Source organism: Haliaeetus albicilla, chromosome 1 (genome assembly GCF_947461875.1).
Source record: "Haliaeetus albicilla chromosome 1, bHalAlb1.1, whole genome shotgun sequence".
NCBI classification, from domain to species: domain Eukaryota; kingdom Metazoa; phylum Chordata; class Aves; order Accipitriformes; family Accipitridae; genus Haliaeetus; species Haliaeetus albicilla.
The window spans coordinates 53886786-53912166 of record NC_091483.1 but is presented as its reverse complement, the minus strand read 5'-3'; the positions used below and the strand labels follow the sequence as shown (position 1 = coordinate 53912166).

At 41.3% G+C, this 25381-nt stretch overlaps 2 protein-coding genes across 11 annotated transcripts in view; one reads left to right on the top strand and one right to left on the bottom strand.

The window, feature by feature from the left end:
* Positions 1-605: 605 nt before the first annotated feature.
* Positions 606-25381, bottom strand: part of PPAT (phosphoribosyl pyrophosphate amidotransferase) — a 54736-nt gene continuing 29960 nt past the window's right edge. The window contains exons 2-11 of the mRNA XM_069789578.1: positions 19455-19521; positions 15760-15966; positions 13434-13546; positions 13169-13314; positions 11835-11907; positions 9829-9980; positions 8447-8574; positions 7916-8137; positions 5827-5947; positions 606-3258 (exon numbers count right to left, since the gene is read on the bottom strand). Coding sequence (XP_069645679.1) covers positions 3083-3258; positions 5827-5947; positions 7916-8137; positions 8447-8574; positions 9829-9980; positions 11835-11907; positions 13169-13314; positions 13434-13546; positions 15760-15966; positions 19455-19521 — 1405 coding nt within the window. The 3' untranslated portion in view covers positions 606-3082. The remainder of the gene's footprint in view (positions 3259-5826; positions 5948-7915; positions 8138-8446; positions 8575-9828; positions 9981-11834; positions 11908-13168; positions 13315-13433; positions 13547-15759; positions 15967-19454; positions 19522-25381) is intronic.
* Positions 21733-25381, top strand: part of PAICS (phosphoribosylaminoimidazole carboxylase and phosphoribosylaminoimidazolesuccinocarboxamide synthase) — a 43799-nt gene continuing 40150 nt past the window's right edge. For 3 of the 10 annotated variants that reach the window (XM_069789524.1, XM_069789506.1, XM_069789514.1), the window contains exon 1: positions 21735-22174. In XM_069789524.1, the coding sequence (XP_069645625.1) occupies positions 21787-22174 (388 nt within the window). In that variant the 5' untranslated portion in view covers positions 21735-21786. Of the gene's footprint in view, positions 22175-25381 lie in introns of all 10 variants that reach the window. The other 7 variants (XM_069789544.1, XM_069789534.1, XM_069789498.1 and 4 more) reach the window with 6 other exon arrangements.

Genomic DNA, 25381 nt, shown 5'->3' with positions numbered 1-25381 from the left:
TGGGCATCCACAAGCTGCGCCCGGTCCGCCGGCGGCCTGCCTGGGGTGGCGCCATTATTTCTCTGAGGGTGAGAGCAACAGGCAGTGCGCCAGAGCCGTCCCAGCCCTCCCCAGCTACCCGGCAGCTCCATGCATGAGAAGGAGGCAAAAACAAACGCAGGGGCCGAGGTGAAGGGCAAGGTCACACTCACAGTTCAGTCGTCCGTCGTCCCCCCCCCCGGAGGTGGTACGGGCCTTCCGGCCGGTGCTCTCGCCGTCGAGCCGGGTCAAGGACGCCATTTCCGGGGGGGACGGGTGGCGGCAGGCGGTAGCGCTTCGCTCCTCGGCCGAGCTGCGGCGGCGGGGAGCGGGGCCCGGGGCAGCCCAGGCCGGGCTCCCGGTGTGGGACACTTCCCCCGGGGCTGGGCTGTGGGGGCGCCAGCGGGGAACGGGCGGGCGGGGGCAGCAGTAAGGCAGCGCGGGCTGCGTGAGGGAGAGAGGGTGATGTGATGTCAGGCGCGACGTGATTTGCTGCAGCTTCGAGGGGCTTTCGGGGTGACTTCATGACAGAGAAAGCTTCGATGCGTATTGGCGGCGAGCGGAATGAAGGGAGAGAGAACGAGAAGACCATTTCATAACCATATTTAATGTTACGCATGGCAGAAGTGAGACAGCAGCTTTTCTACCGTTTTGTCACATTTTTTAAATGATAATGTGGCGCAATTGCACATTGGTGATACAGCAGAAACGGTTTCACAGTAAAACATTAAAATAATACAAATAGCGACGCCTAAAACCAGAGGAGTTTTCTCCCTCAATGTACTCATTGTGTGTGCGTGTGTCTGCTGTACGGGTTAAAAAAGGCCTGGTAACCTGAAGCAGAAATCCAGCTGTTGGAGAATAAAATGACACTTGAAAGGTAGCTCCCCTTTAACTTAAGGTTTTGAAAAATACGTACTAAAGATGAGGCATGTAGTGTATCTAAAAATTAACAGTGCTTACAGTAGCAGACCTTGTAATTTCACATGCATAACGGAAAGGGAAAAAGGTCTCACTTTATTGAAATGAGAATTAATGCCACTTAATGCTCAAATCACATTTAAGCGATTATTAACCAGACTTAAAAAACACCAGTTTTGTTGAAAACATGTTATTGCACAAGCTTCATTTACAGTCTGTTCTATAGACAATTTCAGATAAATCAGTAGACTTCTGCTTGCAACCTTGTTAGAAAACTGTGCACCAAAGTTTTTATCTCCAGTAGAAAGGGCTCCCCACAATATCTATAAACTAAGAGCCGGAGTCGTCCCTTCTGTTAAAAATGATTGCTCTTTTGAGGGCAGGAAAGAAGAAAGGTGAAAAACATTAATGACAGTTTTTGTCTTTTCTCACACTACTCCCTGGTTAATCTGGAAGAGGGGGCAGTCAGAGTGACTCCATCCTGTTCTTTTTTTGCTCAATTTACTGTCCAGATGAACTGTTAACAGTTCTGTTAAAAAAACCAAACTTGCTAATTAGACAGAAGAGATCCACATACACCCTCCAATATGCAGATCTGGGCTTTGGTGAAGAACACACAGTAAGAGCCCGATGCTCGTGAAAATCTAAATTCTCCCATAGGCTTGACTGCAAGTAGGTTCTGATTCCACTACACAAGGCAGTCTTGACCTCATTGTATGTATTTACATGCTTTCTTGAATTGGGACTTTTGTGTTGTGATTGTCTATTGGGTGCAATTGCTACAAATCCCATGTAAGAAAGCTCCCTTTTGAATTTAATCACCAGTGCTGTAATTCTCAACTATATGGAAGATGATGGGGAAGGAAGAAGCTCTTAAACTTTTCTTTCTTTTTTTTTTTTTTTTTTAAACAATGTCACAAACAATTATAAGGCCAAAATACACAATATTAAATAGAAAATCTAAAATTAAGCTACTGGTATTCAGTGAAAAAAACTGAGGTATACAAAATATTTTTACAATTGTGCGTAAATTTGCAATAGTTTTCAAAAGGTGCTTTTGCATTTTCAGCTAGTGGTTCATTGTCCAAGTGATCTTCATGTATACAAGTAACCATGTAATTGTGACCAGTTAAAAAATACAATGCATTCAATAGCTAATGTTTCATCAGAACTTTTTTTTTTTAAAACATTACATTTATTGTAACAGCAGTAATGTAGTAAAATAAGACTATACCCAAACCAGCTCAATCTCAAGTTGATATATCGTTTTTACTGTTAAAAATGAAAAGTGACTTTATTTTTCTGTTTACTTTGGATGTTGACATATGAAGAGCACACTGAGCATTAGCTCAGACTTCAGAAATTGTCAGGACTTATCCTGGAGAAAACAAGATGTAAAACAGAAAAAAAAATGGCAGCGCCAAGTATTTTTCTCCTTCCATATCCTATTTGGAACTGATAAAAGCACACGAAGATAATATAATTACACTGGACTTCAAAAAAAGAATTTTAAAGTTATAAAACTAGAGAGCTTTTGGCTGAGCATTTCCCTGAGTCTTCATTATTTAAAATCATATGCTAGACATTATGTTCATAGAATCTGTTACAAAGGCCTTGATTAATAAAGGCTGTTTAGCTATATATGAAAAAGTTAGGTACTTCTAGTCTTAAAAGTCTAAGCAAGAACTGCCGAGTGAGCAATTTGATTCTTCAGAATCTGGTATTTTTCCTAAGGAGAAAAGCAAACTTCACATACTTTTGCATTAAGATTTCGATAATTTGAAATTACACCACACAATTCATGATTTGTGAGATATCTTTTGGGGCAAGATGGAAAGAAAAAACTCTGGGGCTGCTACATAATTAAAAAAACTTTGGTTTTTATAATATTTTATGAGAAAATAGAAGGCACAACTGTGCATCAAAACTATACGATTTTGTATTTTAATCTGCTTACATTGTTTTCATCAGCACGTCAGACTTTCTGTAAGTCTTTACTGTAAAGATGTGTTTTAGTAACCGTAATTAATTGGCTGTAATAAGCTTCCCGTATTACCTAAATGTAAGAAGACTATTAGCAAGACAGCATCTTTTAAAAAGGTACATTCAACAACAGATGAACTGATGTCCATCCACTAAAAATTCACCATTCTAGCTCTACAGGGTACTCTCCAGTGAGACACGCTGTGCAGTGACCAATCTTTCCAACACGTGATTTCTGGGTTTTAAGGCTGTTCTCATTCTCTTGTCTTGCTTTGATGCTTTCTTGCACGGATGATACCAGCCCTTCCACAGAAAGATAGACAACACTGTCTGCTCCTAAAGGAAATACAGAATTCATCAGTTAAAGCTGCAGTATTGTACCAAATGCAATGCTCTTCAGAAATGCAGTCGCATTATTGTAAGGATTATGATGCCAGGTGGATCACCTTACCTAAAGAGAATGGATATAAGAAATTATCAGACCATAATAAGCCTTGCCCTTCTCAAATTCTTTGTGCAGGGAGCAGACTCACTGAAATCTAGACAGAAGGTTCTAAGTTGGGAACCAATATGTCACACAGACTGCAAAAATAGAAGCAAAGTCCAGAGTGTGTATTAAGACTCCCTATAGTTTCCCAGAGTTACCCTGTAGTTTGTGTCTGGAAGCAGATGAGTGCGTGGCTGGTGCTTCCCAAACTGAGCACTTAGGACTACAAACCCTTGCTAGGTCTTGAAGGAGGGGAAGACCATCATGTTAAAAAAAAATTCAGTATGCAGTTCATGCAAATGTTCTAGCAGTAGGAGTTTGATAGCCTTTTCACATCATTAGTTGTCTATCATTTGCACTCATCATTTTCTGAGTAATACTTAAAAATCAGATCCTACAAACTTGAAATATTTCAACATGACTTCACAATAATTTTGGGGAAAAGAATTCATTGCAATATTAGACAGTGAGAGTAAGTATTTAAACACAGGAAATCCAAGTTTACAGTTTCCTAACTGTAACCACAGCTATGTTCTTAAACCATTTTTGAAAATATTTTGCAGCACAATAGGCCATATATGTAGATCTCCTCACTCACAAGCCTTCACATGACTGTTGCTGATAACCCTGTGAAAAGCACATTATTTACCACATCACAATCAACATAAGCTGTTGGTTCTTTTGTTCTGCTGCAAACATGACTCATTCTAGAGATCTGAGGATGTATTTAACATTCTTTGATTAGTTTCAAATGTCATGTCTTTCAAAGTGAAATACAGAATGCAGTTAAAATTATTTACATAAATTTAAATTTGTGGAAAAATCAGTGGGTGTTTACAAATTCCAAACATATTTTTATGAATACCTCATGAAAGTGAAACTACATTAGCTTTTCATTACAGGTCAAATTTTCACCACATATTTTCTTCCTGGTATTTTGCCTAAAGTTGTTCATTGTTGTAAAGACTTTCTGTAATTGGTTTGCGTGGCAAGGTTTTGGTAGCGGGGGGGTACAGGGGTGGCTTCTGTGAGAAGCTGCTGGAAGCTTCCCCCATGTCCAACAGAGCCAATGCCAAATGGCTCCAAGACAGACCCACTGCTGGCCAAGGCCGAGCCCATCAGCGACAGTAGTAGTGCCTCTGGGAGAACAGATTTAAGAAGGGGGAAAAGTTGTGGGGCAACAAAAACGGCAGCCGGAGAGAGGAGTGAGAACATGTAAGAGAAACAGCCCTGCAGACCCCAAGGTCAGTGAAGAAGGAGGGGGAGGAGGTGCTCCAGGCGCCAGAGCAGAGATTCCCCTGCAGCCTGTGGTGAAGACCATGGTGAGGCAGGCTGTCCCCCTGCAGCCCAGGGAGGTCCACAGTGGAGCAGATCTCCACCTGCAGCCCGTGGAGGACCCCACGCCAGAGCAGGTGGATGCCTGAAGGAGGCTGTGACCCCGTGGGAAGCCCATGCTGAGCAGGATCCTGACGGGACCTGCGGATCTGTGGAGAGAGAAGCCCACGGAGCAGGATTTCTGGCAGGACTTGTGACCCCACGGGGGACCCACGCTGGAGCAGTCTGTGCCTGAAGGACTGCAGCCCGTGGAAGGGACCCACGCTGGAGCAGTTCGTGAAGAACTGCAGCCTGTGGGAAGGACCCACATTGGAGAAGTTCATGGAGGACTGTCCCCCATGGGAGGGACTCCACGCTGGAGCAGGGGAAGAGTGTGAGGAGTCCTGCCCCTGAGGAGGAAGGAGTGGCAGAGACAATGTGTGATAAACTGACCGCAACCCCCATTCCCCATCCCCCTGCGCTGCTGCAGGGGGTAGGTAGAGAATATGGGAGTGAAGTTGTGCCTGGGAAGGAGGGAGGTGTGGGGGGAAGGTGTTTTGAGATTTGGTTTTATTTCTCATTACCCTACTCTGGTTGACTGGCAATAAATTAAGTTAATTTTCCCCAAGCTGAGTCTGTTTTACCCGTGACGGTAATTGGTTGAGTGATCTCTCCCTGTCCTTATCGACCCACGAGCCCTTTTGTTATTTCTCTCCCTGTCCAGCTGAGGGGGAGCGATAGAACAGCTTTAGTGGGCACCTGGCATCCAGCCAGGGTCAACCCACCACACTTTCCCAGAAGGAGCTCTAAGTATTGGAAAGTTGTGTTGTCACACCTTATTTGTAACTTATGATTATGCAATTATTCTAATGCCTTCTATTGTTTGGAGAAATATAATTCACTAACTGTGTTAAAAAAAAGTATGTAACTAAATTGGCTTGATCGGTAGGGTACTCACAATGCAGATATATAGTGTATCAACCTTATGATTTTTTAGTCAGTTTTGCCACTGTTGCCTTAATGTGTTGTCCTTTTGATGTAGACAATAAAACATCTACAGGTAAAATCTCTCTCTCAAAAAAAAAAGAAAAGGTACCATTTACCTATATAGTTTGCAAGGTCATGAAATTCAGGTCTGTTGGCAATGAGTTCTTCTTTAGTTGGAATGTTTATTCCCATGTAACAAGGAAATCTTATGGGAGGTGAAGCCACACGGATGTGCACCTGAATAAAAATACAGTTTCAAAACAGACAACTATAAGGTAAAGGTCAGCAGATCATAACACAATAGCAAAGTTCTAGTTCTGTAAAATAATTATGAAGAGCAGAACACAGCACTACACAGAAGTCATGAACGGGTTAAAAGATAAAGTTTTTTTCAGATGTCAACACATCAGGAGAAAGACAGTTTTAGAATTTATTTTTACAGGTTTTCCTAATGTTATTAAAAATAATAACATTATTTTATTATTTATTATTAATAATGTTAATCCATCCTGATTTTGCTTTTCTTCTGTGGTGTTCAATCCTTGATGTACAATCCTTGATGTACATTTCAGTTACAAAGTCAAATATTCTACAGAACATTTTTTCTCCAGTGACAGACTTGCACATTCTGTTTCAATTGAAAAATCTTAATCAATTAAAAATTTTATGCTCTGGTGACTTAAGGCACATGCCTGTTTACTGCAGTATGTGGTTGTACTTAATGCAGTAACACAAGTCACCCATAGGTCAGGAATACTACACCAAAATACTTGATGTTCTGATCTTACCTAATCTGTTTTCCATTCTCTACTTGCCAGATAGTGCTTTATAAATGGAGACCTGTTCCTCCTCCCTTAACGTCCCCAAAATCACAGTCATACAAAAGAAACTTTTCAACCTATCTTCATGATAAACATGCACTAGCCATTGTTTTTTTGCGCATTTGCTCTTTTAAATAAGGAAAAAAGTGTAGTACAAATGAAGACAAACCCTGTGCTTTACCCTCCCATCAATCTTCTATTTACATCTGTATTGTTGTATTGGCTTTGTGTGGCAAGGTTTTGGTAGCGGGGGGGTTACAGGGGTGGCTTCTGTAAGAAGCTGCTGGAAGCTTCCCCTGTGTTCGAGAGAGCCCGTACCAGCCAGCTCTAAGACGGACCCGCTGCCAGCCAAGGCCGAGCCCATCAGTGATAGTGGTAACGCCTCTGTGATAACATTTTTAAGAAGGAAAAAAAAGTTGGGACAGACAGAAACGGCAGCCGGAGAGGAGTGAGAACATGTAAGAGAAACAACCCTGCAGACCCCCAGGTCAGTGAAGAAGGAGGGGGAGGAGATGCTCCAGGGGCTGGAGCAGAGATTCCCCTGCAGCCCGTGGGGAAGACCATGGTGAGGCAGGCTGTCCCCCTGCAGCCCAGGGAGGTCCATGGTGGAGCAGATATCCACCTGCAGCCCGTGGAGGACCCCATGCTGGAGCAGGTGGGTACCCAAAGGAGGCTGTGACCCCATGGGAACCCCACGCTGGAGCAGGCTCCTGGCAGGACCTGTGGCCCCGTGGAGAGAGGAGCCCACGCTGGAGCAGGTTTTCTGGCAGGATTTGTGACCCCGTGGGGGACCCACGCTGGAGCAGTGCGCTCCTGAAGGACTGCACGCTGTGGAAAGGACCCAGGCTGGAGCAGTTCGTGAAGAACTGCAGCCCGTGGGAATGGCCCACGTTGGAGAAGTTCATGGAGGACTGTCTCCCATGGGAGGGACCCCACACTGGAGCGGGGGAAGAGCATGATGAGTCCTGCCCCTGAGGAGGATGAAGCAGCAGAAAATAACGTGTGATGAAATGACCGTAAACCCCATTCCCCGTCCCCCTGTGCCACTGGGGGGGCTTGGTAGAGAATCCAGGAGTGAAGTTGTGCCCGGGAAGAAGGGAGGGGTGGAGGGAAGGTGTTCTGAGATTTGGTTTTATTTCTCATTACCTTACTCTGGTTGATTTGTAATAAATTGAGTTAATTTTCCCCAAGTTGAGTCTGTTTTGCCCGTGATGGTAATTGGTGAGTGATCTCTCCCTGTCCTTATCTCAACCCACAAGCCCTTTGTTATATTTTCTCTCCCCTGTCCAGCTGAGGAGGGGGAGTGATGGAACGGCTTTGGTGGGCACCTGGCGTCCAGCCAGGGTCAACCCATCACAATTGTACTGACTGAAAATTAACTTACCTCTTTGGCTCCTGATTCTCTCAGTAGTTTTATTATGGGTGAAATGGTATTGCCCCTCACAATTGAATCATCAATGATAACAACTCGCTTGCCTTTAAAATTATCAGACAGAACGCCGAACTTCTTTGCAACACCAAGTTGCCGTAACCTCATATTTGGCTGGATAAATGTTCTTCCTACGTATCGGTTTTTACAGAGTACTTCAACATATGGTAGTCCGCACTGTAAGCAGGAGACAGTTAAACAGAATTAGCATCTAAAGAACTGTTTTTTCCTCAGTTACTGTTTTTTTAAAGCAACCTTGGGATTTAGTATGACTTCACAGTAACCAAAAAAACTTTGAAATACCTTAATATAGTGGAATAATGACAGAAAAAACAAGTGCAGATGACTCAACAGGAGTTCCCAGTATACTCAAGATATAAAGCTTTATCAAAACAAAACTCTAACGGCCCATGCCATTATACTCCACTAGAAAAAGAGATATGTGTAAATATGCTTGGGAGAAAAAAAAGGCAAGTTAACATATACCTTTTGAGCATAACCAAGAGCTGCTGGGGTTGCAGACTCTGGAACAGTGCTGACTAGGTCTGCTTCCACAGGTGCTTCAATAGCAAGCTGCTGCCCGCATCTTCTCCTGACTGAATACACCATCTGACCTAAGAACAGCAAGAAGTGTTTTTTCTGGTATACATAATACAGATTTCCTCTCAGTTTGCTGTACAAATTTCTGTGGCAAGTTGCAGGCATAGAAGTCAGTGAGAAAAGCTCTAGAACTAATAAACAGTCACTCACATAAGGTGATTTTTTATTTCCTTCCATAATGTCCTATTTTAACATTCACATTCATGTCACTACACAGAGAATTAAAATCCAGTTTGCCCTAATCGGGTAACTAAAGGTCCTCTGTATGTTACAAAATCTATTTATAGGAGGAAAGAAGTAGAAATTATGCCTGCCTGTTCATAATGTGCATATTCTATTTTTAGAGTCGTTTCTCCAGCAAAGTTTGTGCAATCCTTCAGTCTGTCTGCCTCTGCCTGCTTATTAACTTTGAATCAGTTGGCAAAATTGACCCCAAATTTAGTAAGGGGATAAGGGGCCCCAGAAGCTTCTAAGGTCCTAAAAAATTTGCAACATGGGAGGGAACTGAAGGTATCGTGATGAGATGAAGCACAGCAAAGGGTACAGCAGCAGTACTAAGGAATGCAAGAAGTGAGGATATTGAAGGGTAAGAGGATCATGAAAAAAAGGGATGTGGGGTAAAACTGGCTTTATAAAGGTGGGGAACTGTATAGGATCAACAGATGGCATGGCCATAGAAAACGAAGAGCTTGTTTGTTATATATGAGAGTTCTGGCTAATATCTTGTCATTGAGACAATTTTTGAGGGCTTCTACTGAAATAGCAATAAAAGCATTAGACTGACAACCCCAAGTACTTAGATAATGCATAGATTTGCAAGTTATATTAAAGGCATCTTCCTGAAATAACCCTTTCTTGCAAAGAAAACACCGCAATGAAGTTGTTTTGCAGATCCTATTTCATAAGTCTAATTTTTAGAAAGTTTTCCAAGAACCAGTAAAGTTCCTTTCTTAAGTCTCTCATGTTTAAGGGATATTTCCTCTACCTTAATTATGTTTGTGGCTCTTTTCATCCCATCCATAGGAGTACGCAGGCAGCCTGACTGAGGCCATATGCACAGCCAGGAACAGGAAGGTGATATTACATGCTCCTCCTGATGAGTTTTATCTCCTCAAGAACTGTGCCAACCCATTCTGTCCCAGCCCTGCTCTGCAAGCTCACATTCAGTGGTACCCTACTATGATCCCAGATCCTCTCCAGAGTCATTGTTCTCGAGGATAACGTCTCCCACTATTTCGGGAAGAGCTTTGTACATTACGTCATCTTACCTTCAAAAATACTGTCTGGTCTTGCAAAATAAACATATTCAAAGATGCAGAATGCTGACGGATCTCCTTCAGGTCTTGGTACAACATCCAGTGTCTGGACATCATATCTGGATATTTTCACAATCTCTCCAGGAAGGACCTCACGATAGTACCTTGAAAGAAAAATACATAGCATTTAGAAATGTCCTGAACCTGGATGATAATTTTGAAATACAAACAAGGTTCAACTGACAGGAAAAAATGCTTTTGAACATCCTAACACGACAGTTTGCTTCTATCTTAGGATTTGACCTGCAGTGTTTTAAGACCAACATACTAAGACAAGTGACCCTTAGTAAAACAGTCTGAATTAATACCCAAAAGCAGTAAATTAATATTTAGTACCAGAGAATTATGGTATTCTTTCTATATGTGAGATGTACAGTACTCGGTCTAGTACAGCCTTAATTGAGATTAAATGTATTTTAATAATTTAGTCCTGGATCAATACTAGAGGACTTTTCTATGAAAGCTAATAAACATTATAATGCAATATAAAAAACATAATCAAGAATAAAGATGGTAGCCAAAAAAATCCTGCCCTGCAAGCCAATATCTAGAGAACTATCTGTCTAGTGGTTACAGGCAGCTACCCCTGAATGGCATAAAGCTGACTGGAAATGTACATTCCAATTCTCATACCTGAAGAAATATGGAGTAGTATTAGGTTTATTATGTGACAATATTTAACCTTATTAAACATTTTTCTAGATCCTTTAATGAGTCCTCAGGTGGCTATTCTAACAATTCCAATCTAAAACTATCCAAAAATATTGGAATAATCTGGAGATATAAATCAGAGGTGAGCAAATCTGATTATTCACTGGTCAGATACTAGCATTAGCAGGCAGCAGCACTGGCTACAGCAGAAGTTTAGACAAAATTGCCTTTTTAGAAATCCACAGGCTTCAGCTGATGGTTCTACATGGTAAGCTTCTCTTAACAGAGAATTTGAAGTTTCAGAAAACAGTTATTCTTATGCATATGTATAATAAATTGTGTCAAGAAACCCCCTGTTACCAACAGCTAATAGTTCCTACGGAGACAGGGCAGAAGTTACAGCAAAATGACACAAAACACCACACCTACAACAAAACATTGCAGAATGGAATAAAAGACCTCTGAAGTACAGTCATGCTGCTTCCTGATTTTGCTTTACATTTCTTTTTATTTGGTAGTTGTGTTCTTAATGCAATTTTTCACAGTTTTTTATTTGAAGAGGAGCCGACTTTACTTATTAGTCTAGTCCCCAAATGCACATTTTTATAATGTCTGATTAGGAAATTAAATATGCTTCCTCATAATCTTTCTTACTTTAAATATGTTCTAGTTCACAATTGCCTTCCACTCCAAACTTCTAAAGATCAATTTGCAGTCTCCTGAAAAGCCTCTTGCCCTTCTCTTTTTGTCCAGAGAAAGTATCACACCTTCCTTTTCAGACTATCTTAGCTAGAGAGGTAACATGAATGTCATCTCATATTTTGGCTCTGATGGGTGTTTGCACGCATGGAAATAGTTTCAGGCGCCCATAATTTTTTTCAAACAAGGACGTTGGCTTGTCAGAGCACATGCTACAGCTCAGGTTAGTCCAGCTGGTGAGCTACCAGTGTAACCTTTCTGTAGTTCAAGAATTATTTTTTAATACAACGATTCTGCTGCAAACAAGGCTAAAATTAAAAATAACCAGGTTTAATGCAACAAAGAAGAGGCATTTACTTTACAATAGTAAAGTTGTCTTTACTGCTACTTTCCGAACATATAATTATTTTACATTAACCTGTTCAAGAAAATAAACTGGCAAAAAACAGGACTGGCAACCTCCCCCCTCCCCCCCCCAAACAGCCCAACAAACTAATCCTTGGTGTCTTTCACGTTGCTATATGTTATGATATTTGGCAATTTGAGGTTTAATATTTAATCGCTGCCTGAGGAGAGCTTTCAGATGAAGTGAGAATTGGGGCACTTACTCTGCACCGATAGACAAAAAGCTACAGGATTCAGAAGAGACTACCCATCCTTCTGTTTCACTGTTATCTTTTCCTGAAATGAAAGATTTCAGTTAGAGTCGACAATTCGTGTTACCATTACCCCCACACACAATCGCATTTCTACTGCAGTATCTGGCTTGCTATGGTTTAGGTTGCCAAGTGCACAATTAAAGACTGTTGTAATTTCTAACTAAAAGGTATAGCATTCCAAAGTTTATGTAATATTATTTAAAAACAACAACAACAACAACAACAACAAACTTAAACATCATAAACATGTTCTAGGCAGAAGTGGAAGTAACAATTCATGAAGACAGACAATTCAGATAACTACCTTTGTTATCTCAGCACTCTTTCAAACTTTTCCAATTCTAGTACAGTGACTTTAGATATACATAATTACTTTTGTTCACACAAGAAACTCCTTACTTTCCCTATGTTAAATGTGTTGATAGATAGATCCTTTTGATTACAATGGATGCTGGATTGCACTCCAGTAAGGAGAGTTTTCAGAGACGGGCACAGGAAGGAGCGAATTGTGTAACATAAGGTAGGAAAGTTTGTATGCTTTAAAAAAATCTTGATAATTTTTCTTGTGGTTAAAATTACGAAGTCTTGTGAAGATACAGAAACATTTACTACTTTGCCTTTGAATTATTTTATTTTTATATGAATGAACAGATTTTAATCTCACTTCAAGGAAAATGCAGGCTAAACAGGAACACAATGAATTTTTCCCATAAATTGACAGTATAATGTTGCATTACTATACTACGTGTGACTGGGAGTGCTTGGAATTTAGGAATACATTGTCAGTAATCCAGCACTTTTCGGCCACCTTACTACTGGTGAAAGGAAGAAACCAGACTTGTTTCTGGACTGGATATAGTCCTGAACAACCAGCTCTAGGTGGCCCTGCTTGAGCAGGCAATTTGGACCAGATGATCTCCAAAGGTCCCTTCCAACCTCAACCCTTCTGTGATTCTGTTCATCCCTGCTTTCCTGTTTAGGTGATGAGATGTTAATTACATTTTCACAAATATTCTATTACAGTTGGGCTGCCTAATTCTGACACTGTCATCAGGTGACTAGGATTCCCTTTTGCTGAGAACAGAAAAGATGTTTGCAGACTTCCTACAAATCATTTTTTCCTTACCAACATTTTTTTTTGTTTTTCATTTTCAAAACTGACTTTTGCATCACATATTCCTACTTACACCTCAATAAGTATAGCTTTAATTACTTATATCAGTGATTTCAGGCACAAGCTATATATATGCATATATATGTATATGAATATATATATGGTTTACCTTTTCCATTCATGTCCCCTACTGGAATAAGGCGACCAATGCAGAGTGGGCGATTCCCATATGGATCACGTACTGCATAGATTATGTCTTTATGCATAATTAGCAATGAATATGAAGTTGGAGTTTCATTCATTAAATTTTTTATTCTGAAATGAGACATAGGTGAACATAATCGTGTGTCACACAAACAGCTGTGTGCATTTACAGCTGCATATCATGCTGAGATTAGACTGCTGTTCTTGATTCTGAAACCCATCCTCCTTACCTTGCTACCCAGTCAGCTGTATCGTCATTTTCTAGAGGAGGTGTGAAAGCCAGCAGCTGGGTGATCAGTTCACTGTCAGAACTGGTCGACAGTCCTACACCATGCCGCATAAGCTTTTAGGACACAAAACAAAAGTGTTGCCAACATTAAAAAAAAATCCCACATAACACTGCTTAGATTTTAATCTAACAACACCTTTGTGCAATGAACAAATGTTTTAAAACATATCAGTCCTTCAGGTGATCAGATCATAAGAATGTCGAATTTCTTCCAACAAACCAACTACATAGAAAGAGCTGGTACAATCATCTATGCCTGGTACTACATTTCTCCCTTTGCATCTCATTCCTTTGCTCCACATGCAACCAAAATTAATATGACCGATATTCAGGGCATAAATTCATATCTGGGCCATTTAATCAGCTTTGTGCTTCTGCTTGCTCTGGGAAGACACACAAAATATAGAAGGAAAAATATGAAATTACCTATAGTAGATACAGAAAGAGATATCAAGGCAGAATGGTGGTTTGGGCACAAAGCAAGAACAGGAAAAAAAGAGGTGTGAAGGGAAGCAGAGTGGGATTAAAAAACTGAAATCCCACAAGCACAAAGCAAGAACAGAAAAAAAAAAAGAGGTGTGAAGGGAAGCAGAGTGGGATTAAAAACACTGAAATCCCACAACTTAAAAGTTTGTTAGACCCGGTCAGTCAAATTGTTCTGTCTTGGTGTATTTATGCTTGTAAGGGAACAGAGAATCTGCAGTGTATCTAGCCAACTATTACAACTCATTCAACACTGTATGCATTACAGTTCCTAATTTTTATCTTTAGAAATAATTTTAGATCTCATGTAACTCTGATTCTCCGCTCTCCATCTACATTTCCTCACCACTGTTCTTTTCTCCCATCCATTCATACACTTGTGGCTCTGATTAAAGACGGGCTAGGTTCCTTTGGGCATGCCATACGCTTGCCTCGCTTCAATGCAAGATTATATAGTCTTGCTTTTAGATGGAACATATCATAGAAGACATTTCACAATGAAACATCTGCTGAAATTTAGTTTGGTTCTTTAACACATACCCTTCTAGCCAAACATACTATAAAATCTGGCATTTGTTGGTTTTTGTCCTGACAGTGCTCCTGATTAATTTTGCAAGCCAGAAATACAAATAAAGATAATATTCCAAACTAGACATTTCATACTACCATTACCTCACCTTATTATGCCTCTCCTAACTCTAAGCATATGATTTGCTCCTTCTATCAGCACCCACAAAGGAGCAGAGCTTCAAACCAAGTTGTCTTTTGTTATGGTCTCACTTGATTAACAGGAATGTGACCATCTGTTGTGGAAGGTGGCAAAGCTGAGCTACATGAGCATGCGGACCACACCTGAATGAGAGGTGAAGAGCACATGGCAATAGTGGGAGAAGTTTGTGAGGCTATAATGGCACAGGAATGTATAGAAATTATAGAGGCTGTTAATGTGTTTTGGAGGGCTTTAAGGACTTTGTTTAGCTCCTTAAAAGTAGTTGCTCATGATAAAGCAGAACTTGTAGCTTGTATAATGCTTCTGCTTAACATTGACCGCTTCTCTGATGGGAGGAGAAAGAAGGTTTGCAAAGCCCCAGAGCCAGTTTGAGCCAAGAAAAGGAGACAGTAACAACTAGCCTAAAAAGCAGGAAAGAGAAAGAACCCGCCTAGAGATGAGAAAAAGGCCCCAACGAGAGAGAAGACAACCCCAGACCCGAATATTACTGTTGGACAAGACTATGGTGTGAGGGGCAGGAACTTAGATTGTAAGGGTATAACTGCCCAGGGATTTTAGTGTTTGGGGTCCCTCTTCGGAGGCACCCAGCTCGAACTGTCTAAATTTGTGCACCATAGGTAGAATAAATGACGCTTTTTATGTTGAAGGCCTTGATTATGGATTCTGCTTCAGGGCACCTGGGGTCGAGCCTGCGGGAAGAAGCAGGGCCCGAGGGTGAGGGTGTGTGAGGAGTGGGAAGGGCACCCGCCTGCTGCGAAGGGACTCTGCTCCCAGCGGTTCAGGTCTCAGGTGGTGTGTGGGCGACTCCTTGATTGCTGTGTGAATGCTCGGGCAGCGGCCTTCCATTCTAGAGGATTGGTGAATTATCCCCTGTGACAGTTACAAATGCCTCCCCTCCCCGGGATTTTTTTCCCCCAAAATGATCTATTTTGATTTGAGGGCTCTTTTGCTACCCTGAGCAGTTTGGTATTAAGGAAAAGTCACAGCAAACTTATTGCTCATTGCTGCCTCATACTCGGAAACAACGCCAGAGCCTCCCAAAGGAGATGCTAACCTTCCTCCTGAGTCGTACAGCATTTGTTAGCTCCCCATTGTGTGCCACAGCGATCTTCCCATGAAGAGTCTCTACGACAAAAGGCTGGCAGTTCTGGAGCTCAGAAATTCCCGACGTGGAGTACCTCGTGTGCCCAATACCGAGATTTGAAACGTACAGCTTCTTCAGGCTGTCTGCATTGAAGACGTGATTTATAAGACCCATTCCCTTTGGGAGAAAAAGAAAAAAAGTTCTGTTTGGTTTTGTTTTCCTGGCAACTTCCTCATTTCTCCTTGTGTTTGTTTTCGGTACAGCATTAACACAAGCTACTTTAAAAGAGAAAGGCAAGTACCCAAAAGACATGGGAAAGAAAGAATCTGAATAGGTGTCACAGTGATATATCAGATCCCATTACTCCTGTTTTTAAATAAAGCAATATACATTTCTGTGCTGAGGATCTTCATGGAACGATCTATTCCCTGACTAAAAATATATCTTCTGAAAAACACTACTGCACTCTTGTGTTGTTTAAAAACACCAGAAAAAAGACTGCCGGAAGACAGGCAAAGAAGAAAAATGTTGTGAGAAGGAAATTCTACGTAGAGAATACCTTTTACAAGTTAGCAGTATATTGGATTTACTTTTATACTGGGTCCATGTTAATATTTATTAGATTTCATTGTCATTCTTGCCAATGTCAGAAGCAAAGCTTTTTTTCAAGAGGTTTCATTGTTTACTTAAATCAAACTTTTCATATAGCCAGGCTGCCTTCTGTCTAAAGCAGAAATGCATCAAAACTTTTTAGTCAGCTCTCAGGAGCTTCTTTTGGCAACAAGTACTATGCGGAGACAGTTGAGCAGCAAGAATAGTCTGAAAAAACTGCACAGAGAGTAGAAATTAAGACTGTATTCCAGGCCCTCCTACAAACTCCTGCTTCTGCTGCTGCCTGTGGAAAATATTTACATCCTTCTCTGCAATGTTTCCCCATCACATGTGGTAATTGTGATATACATGATAGCACTCCTCTAGCACCTTCAAAGATACACAGGAGAGGTCTGAAGCTGTGGATGGTTCATAACCTGTGCTGTAGCTACAACAAGAGAGTGGGATGTGACAGGAAGGATGGAAATCAGGTGAACTGTTTTCAGAGCTCAACTATAAGAGCTTAAAGAAAGCTCAGCTTTAGGGTATGTTCTGCTGTGACTGCTATGGAGTCAGACCACCAAGAGGCTGTGGTTGCACATGTGGTTTTAGGATACTTACTATCATGTTAAGAAGTTACTGCCTCAAACTGGTATAAGTTTGCTTTAATTGTTTAGCAAACTTTATGCCAGATAATTATCATCTATTGTCTCACAGATGGCATAAAGGTAGTCTAGAGTCTACGTCATGTGCTCATATATGTACAGAAATGCAACCATGCACTCTTACTTTACTTAGGCCATCTTTATCCTAACAGGAGATTGGGCAGTTCACAGGTCCAGTATTAATGGATGTGGCCATGTTAAGCATTGCAATAGCTTAAACAAGCAATGTTGTTTTAAACCAGATTTGGTTACACAAGTACCTAATATTTTAATTGCAGTTTGAAATATTCCTCTGATTTAGATTGTGCTGGTATGGGGGGGCAAATGTGAATTACATCAGTATGAAAAGTTCCCAATGAAGACAATCTTATGTCTATATTAATACAAGGCCTGGTACATGCCAGAACATGGGTCTGATGAATAGCTACTTTAATATATTTTTCTGCATATCCAAGTGTGAAACAATCAGCAAAGCCCTTCTGCTACTGCTATCGCTATGACTATACAATAGATTTAAGTTTTTCCACATCCTGAGTTATTAGAGCTACAACAGTAATGTTTTGTTATACAAATCTAGCTGAAAGGCTTTGACAGACCAATCTGGACAGACCAATCTGGACCAAGTCTTTCTAGGAGAGTTTAAAACAAAGGATTAATAGCCTTTGTCAAGGGCTATTAATCCATGGTCAAAGGCTGGCAACAATCAGAAGGGAACACATACCCATGCATTAGGTGTTCCAGTTCGTACTCTTAATATATGTATTGCCTTAAACTGTTGACAAAAGTGAGTTTGCACGGAAGCATTGGGTAGTAAAGCAATGTGGTGAGAATGGGCACCTTTTCCATCCTGTTGTCTCTGCTATGAAGAAGAGTCAGTTTGGAGGACAAATGGAATCAGTAGCATCTTAGCTGCTGACATTTTTATGGACTAGTTTACCAGTCAGAGTCCTAAATATATTTTCACGAGTGTAACAGACCCAAATGTTTGTTACATTAGCACCACTTCCAAGATTAAACAAGACATTTAAACTGTACTCCACAGGCTCTTTATTACACTGTGGTTATTACAGATTTTAAAAATGCTGTAGCTGAGAAACATATTCCAAGGATAAAAGAAACCATCACATGCTCTGCAACTCTTAAAATATCAAAGCTGGTATGATGAGATGGCCAATTAAATTCTTAGCATGACAGCTAAGTATTGCAGCTCAGTAACATGGAAACACTGCAAATTATGATATAAGCTCCTGGAAGTTCATTCTGAGAAACTCTTTTTACTATGGGATATTTACAGCAGCCCACTTTAAAGGAAGCTGGAATTCCTGTAAACTTTAAGGAAAGCTGAAACCCAAGTAGGAGCAGGAATGAAGAACAGGTAACACTGTGCTGAAGTTGAGAAAAGCTGCTTTTAAGAGTGTGTCTATGTGTGTGTGTGTGTGTGTGAATCAGATAGGAGGGGGGAAATACCTGAAGAAGTGACAAACATGATGCTTGATGAGATGAGATTTTGCATGAGGCATTGAGCAGTCATGCATAGATATACATGCTGCTGCAGCAAAGCAGTTCTTGCTCTTGGGACTCATTTGAACAGTTTAATTAATCTTCCTCAGAGACCTCTGAACATGAAGACAAACTGCTTTCTGACTGCAGTCAGAGAACACACATCAAGAATTGCCCCATTGTTATTTTGCTGATGTAGTTTTATTTTCTGTCCTTCCTTATTTCCTTCCTTCCTGCTCTTCTTCATTTTTCTGCTCTTCCAGGATGGAATAGGCTGATGATTATTTTTTTCCTGATCACTATTCAATACAGAATGAGCAGAAACATCCCCAGAGCGTGCAGGTATTCTCCTGGCATAATACTTCCGAGGCTATGGCCATTTTATGTCTTTTAACATCCCCTGGGATTCTCTGAGCTCGAGAAAGACTGTGTGACCTTCTCAGGCCTCCATTCAATCTTTTATTCTGTTTATTTTTACCTATGGGTAAAGCAGCTTCCACTTCCTTGAGTCTCACTAATGCAATAATTAGTCATCCATTTGCTTGTGCATAGCCTGTAACTGTGTTTCTTTTCTTTTGATCTCAAGTTGCATGGGTACTCCAGAGTTAACACCTTAGGTGTGGGCTGACTTTGGTAAGTAGTTTTTGTGACATCAACAGCCTGATCTGGATACTTCTGTGTGTCTGCCACTGTGTGCATGGAGACACCCAGCAGGGTAACATTGGTGGATTTGTTTTAAACATGCACTTAAGACAGAAATTGCACAAATGACAGAATTAGATGCTATCACTGACAAAACCAAAACAGTCCACCAAAACGTGTTACCTTCTCTCTCATTCTGTTTCCTAGCTGAAACAAACTTTCATGCATCTCAGTTAGGCATCTACAAAACATTCATTTACATTTTACCTTGTGCACTTTGAATGCCTGGGATGACTCTCCATCACTTGTCACAATTCCAGCACTCTCCTGGCCCCTATGGACAAAATATAATGAACATAAAGCACTGAAATGCTTGGAATGAAATGCTTTAACGTACAATGGATTGGTGGTTTTTCATCTGTTCTTTACAACATGAAATTTTAATGTAAGGTTATTTGTTCTTTTATTTTACAGGCTTGTAATCAAAACTGGCTTCTTGCCCATGTTATGCTTTATTTCAAAACAGTCACATAAGGTTTGTGCCTAAGCCCACTGAATTCAGTGGGAATCTTTCCACTAATAAGCACTGGCTCAGCCCTATTTCAGTGTGGGCATAAAATAACAGCAGATGCTTAATCTGAAAAGCCACTTTGCAGTGATAGACTAGGCTCGAGTAGTAGGCTCTATAGCACTACTCTATTTCTGCTTTGGTTTGGGGAGGGCTATTAAGAAACTGATGGTTTTGCTTAAGGGAATGAATACCTTGTCTCTTCCACTGATCACCTATGTGGAAGCTTTTGCATTCTTGCACTTAAGCAGTCAAGCTAGCATTTACACCTCTAAAAGGTATATGGGCCCTCTGATAAAAGTGTTTGAGCACATAAAACTAGTATCAGGCATCACAGCTTCTGAACTCAAGCAAAACAAGCCTGGTGTACAGCATCACCGCAAATGGAAATACTTCTCTTACAGCAGATGAGCCTCAGGCTGGCAGTTGTGCTTTGTTGAGCAGAAGAGCTGTATCAGCTGAAATGACGGAGTTTTCCCTAGCCTGCTCCCTGCTCTACCCAGCCCGGTGGACCCCCCAGGCTCGGTCCCTGGGTGCACATCCAGCCCACGGGCAGGCAACGCGGGCAGAATACTGCACAGCTGCCCAAAGTTTGTAATTCAGTCCTTATCCATTGAAAAGGTATGTTTTGCAGACTGGATTTTTTTGTGGGTAATAGTGCAGGCTGCTCCTGTTCCACTCTCATATATAATAATGACTGAAAAGCAAAATTTTCTTCTTAATAAAGGAAACATTTAGAATATTTTTAGAATATTAGATGAAGATGCTAGGGTGATTAGACTGGCTTAACTCAACTGAAGTCACTGGAATTATTTAGTATAAGCAACAATAAAATTGGGCACAAAAAAAATCTACAGAATGGATTCTAAACTACAACCGCCCATGCTCATTACAAATTTTCTCCAGTTCCTAAAATCCCTTTATCGGACACTAGCCCCAGTTGTACGTAAAGCAAAACTGTCAAGAACATTCGCTTACAGAAAATGAAACCAGCCAAACTTCACCCATACCTGAATGAATTTAACCTGTTATTGACACAGATCTTAAAAGAGAAAAAACAGAGATGAGGACATTCTTAAACACATTTATTTTAACTCAGTAAGATGTCCCACCTATAAACACAAAGCCTGGTAGTAAAACTTAAGGGTTGGTACAGTGCATTCAGCAACTTTTAATTCCCATGCTAATATTACAGGCAATTTCCATTGAAACACTGACACTCTCCCTTTAAACATCATCAATAGCGAGAACGAGGGAAGCCCCCATCCTGATCGCAAGGCCCTGGCCAAGTCGCTGGATTCCATCTTTCCTGTAGCACTAATGAAAGAAAAGGAAGCTCGATTTCACGACCCCAAAGCTTACACAACGTTACGAATTTAGTCAGATTTTTAAGGATGCAAGCTTTTTATCAACGCATCACCAATAACCAATGAGTATTAGCGTTAAAAATGCGTACAGGCGACCATCGGTTCAAACCCAAACACTACACGGACGAGGAGCTGCGCAGCAGGATGATCCTGTGCGCCTTCCCGTCGCCCCGACCCCCGCCGACTTGCAGCTTGCTGGGGAGGCTCAGCCCCAGGGCTCCCGGCTGGCACCCCCACGGCAGGGAGGAGCTGCCCCAAGGCTGGGGTGGGTTTTGGGTTTTTTTTTTGGGGGGGGGGGGGGGAGGAGTGGCGTTGTTTTGTGGTTTGTTTTTTTTTTAAAGCGACGAGATGGTGGGAGACTCGTGTTTTCCCCCTCTCCTTACCCCGCAGCGCTCGTACCGTCGCCCTCCTTGCCCAGAAGGGTTAAAGCCAACCACGTCCAGGGGCCGCCCGTCCCCCCTCCCGCCCCAGCTGCTTTATTCGCCGGCCTCTAATACGGAGCCTGCTTATTTGGCAGTTTCTCAAGTTACTCCCCTCAGGCAGCTTGAGCCAGTAAAACTAGATCCTTTCATCTCGGCGGAGCTTACTGACAACCAGCCGTCTGGTTTCCTAGGAAACAAAATCTTGGCTAGAAATAGTGAATCATTTCCAGGTCACTTTCAACATGGAGAGTGGAGCAGGGAAGCATTGGACTGAGGAGGAGGTTAAAGCCTTGTTAAGCGTCTGGTCGGAAAAAAATATCAGAAAGCAACTCCACGGCACCCTGAGGAATAAAGGAATATTTATCTACATTGCCAAGAGGTTGCAGGAGTTAGGAGTTTGCAGGGACTGGAAACAGTGCCGTGCAAAGTATAAAAATCTGAAGTACGAATACAGAACGGTTAAGTATGCCCACAACTCTGGGGATGTCACTAAAACCATGAAGTTTTTCCATGATCTGGATGCCATATTGCGATATGAACCTCTCACACAATTAGCAGCAGAAGAGAACGGCAGGTGTTCTGCGACTGAGACGCAGCTGAACACAAGCCCCACAACAGACAGCACGCAAGGTAAAAACCTGTTTTTGCTTCTATTCTTCTCTCTTTGCTTAAAACCCAAAGCGGACAAAACCGAAGCCTGAGTTTGCTCGAGCCGAAGCGGAGGTTGCGCAGCCCCAACAGCACTGTTAGAACTGACTTGATGCACTCCTCGCGCAGGGGAATAAAATGTTAGCACCCACCAGTGTCGAAGTCTGTAAATACAGCGTAATTCTAGCAAAATCATGCTAACGGCTTGTATTGCAGCCTCGGTGAGTACTCGCTGGTGTCAAGGCTCCTGCGCCGAGTTGAAATGTTAAATTGAGAAAAGCTGTTTTCTTTCCCTTTGACATTCATTTGCAGTACTTTGGAAGGAGGTTTTGTAGAGCTCCAATTCAGATGTAAACTTAAAGGAAGAGGAAAGTAAAGGTTGAAACGGTCATGATTTTTAAAAAGTCGTTAGTTGTGATACAAGTGCATTTTAGGATTTTTATTCTTATTTCTCTGCAACTGAAAATTTGGGTATGATGGCTAAAGGTAAATGAAGTTACTTTGTAAGTGATTCAACTTAAACATCTCAAATATTTAATAACTTCTCATTAAAAATTGTAATGTATTGAGGAAAGTAAAAATCATCATGTTTACCAGACTGTTTTGAGGCAAACCAAATGAATACAACTGCTTTTATTCTGGAGGGGTTTTTACCAAATTATTTGCATCTCTTGTTTTATTCAGCCCTCTCTACATCTGCATTTAAGCTGTGCTTAACATTTCATTAGGGTCAATCTGCTATTTGACATCACTCAAATCTCCTTGTCACATCCTAAATGTCACTGAAGCATAAGCCCCAATAATAGTTACAAGTACCAAAACGAGGTGGCTAAAAAAAGAAATGCAAAGTTTAGCCGTTTGTTCCCACAGTATGTGTCAATTTACATTAATTACGATTGTGAATCTTTTTAAGAAAACAAAAACCTCGACGTTAGTATCAGAGGAGATTGCCAAAGGCACAGAAAGGAGCTGGACATCTAGCTTGCTCTTGTACCATTCCACGTCTCCCTCTACAATGCTGTTTTACAGGTCTGAGGAAAAGAAATAGACATTTTTCTTGTCACTGTTTACCTTAACGAAAAGCTTGACCTTAATTTGTCATCCCTAACAGAAAGCCTCTAATCTGTCAAAGTCCCTTTAAATTAAAATGGCAATTTTATAATATTTTAACATGTGCTCTCTGCACTGTGTATTGCAATCCATTTTTAAACTTGCAGAACTGAAGCTAATAACAAGCTGTTACACTTCTGAGGACCACATGAAACTAAGATAGTGTCCTTCATCTGAGGATCCGCCCTTAGATTGCCCTCTGTGTTTTGATGTAGTTTGCACCGTTAATACTAATTCTCATCTGCCTTACACCTCTAGCAAGTTTAAATCAGAGAAGGTTCATTTCGGTTGTGAATCCTGAACTAGAATATATATTTTAAAAACTACCCCTGCGTGAGACACACCTCATTTTGAAGCAGGAGGACAGTCTGGTTTTAAAGGTGAGAAATGTATCGCTTAAATGCACAAGCATTTCTGTTACTCCCTTAAAAACAAACAAACAGACAATTTTTATGGATAAACAAAAATTAAATGCAACTAGCTGTAATAATGCAACACTAATGGTAAGGATTTAAATGTGAAGATTTTCACAACAGCCATAATTCAGCCACAAAGAAAACACACTGAGATAGAAGTGTGTCCTGCAGCTATGCGGAATGCGTACATCCTTAACAAGGGGCAGAGAGAACAGCTGTGAGAACATCAACTTTTGTCACTTAAGAATACAAGTCAAGCAAGTAACGCTGTACTAGAGGCCCAGTCCTTTTCCGACTGCCGTCAGAGTTGCCACGTCTGCCCAGCTCAGTACTTTCAAGGGCGCTTGTAAGGCATCAGTGGCATCCGTGGCTCTGCAGCTGATGCTCCCAAGTTTGTTTTGTGGGGGCAGAGCTGGCCGTGTCGCTCCCACAGAAGGAGAGGCGATTCCTCCCCGCCGCAGAGGCGAAGGCAGGCTGCTGCCCCGGCCCCAGCAGTGAACCTGACTGGTGGCCTGCGGGAGAAGGAAGGGGACTGCTTTAATGGGGTATCGGGGGGAGAAGGGCACCGCTTTAATGGGGGTATCGCCCTCCGTAAAATAAACTGGCCAAAGTACATTTGCCTCCCTGCAGGTCACCTCCTGGGCTTCTCCCTTTCAACCCAGAGCGTAATGGGAGGAGAGGGGAAAATGGTCCCTGCCCTCTTTAGAAAGAGGCCAAGAAGCCTTATTTTGACCGAGCTGGAGGAACGAAGGATGTCTAGGCTTGCGGCTTGGGTAGCAAAGACAAAATGCTATCAGCAAACTAAAACCTGTCCCAAATAATACTGTCCACCATGCATGTCTTATTTTATCTTAAGAACCTAGCAGCTATACTAATTTGTTTTGTTTAAAAAACGTGGTGAGGGACAGGGCATGCTCCCAAAGAAATGACTGTATTTTTACCATTCTGCTTAGCCTCAGTCTAAATATTCATACCCATCCTTAATGTAAAGCTACAAAGCATGTCTTTGTGTTTGATTTGCTTGATTATCTCAACTACTAGGAGAGTGCTGGGGAGGGGGAGGAACAGAAAGGAAGAAAAAAAGAGCCTGCTTTTATTGGACTGGATGGTATTTCTATCGTGTTTCCCTGAGTTTTTTTTCATATCTTGTAAAATCAGTTTTCTTTTGAAAGCGTAATTGAAGAAATGAATACTGAAAAATCACAATCAAATCTGAGAGAGAGGTGTCCGGACAAACTTGGTAGCAACACACCCCCCAATTCCCAGCTCGTTTGTGGAAAGATGACACTTTTTGCATAAGCACATACAGCAGTGCAAGCCAGCGATGTTCATGCTGTTCTCCCAAAATACAAGTTTTCAGAGGCAAACGCAGAGCCGTAGCTTAAATTATCATTAAATAAGACACAACTCAGCATGTTCACTTCTCTTAAAATTTAGTTTGTATGTTCTCCCAGTAATCAACAACCAAGAAAATCCATGTAGTGACTGACGGTGCACTATGAAAAATGGTATCATTCATCAGAGTTCAGATGAATGACCTTCCCATTTTATTAACTAGTTTTGATTGTCTCAAGTTAAGTATTAATAAATTGAGTACTTGATTTACAAAAGTAAAGCCCACCTAGTAATTCATGTTAAGTTACTTACGCTCTTTTATATTTCT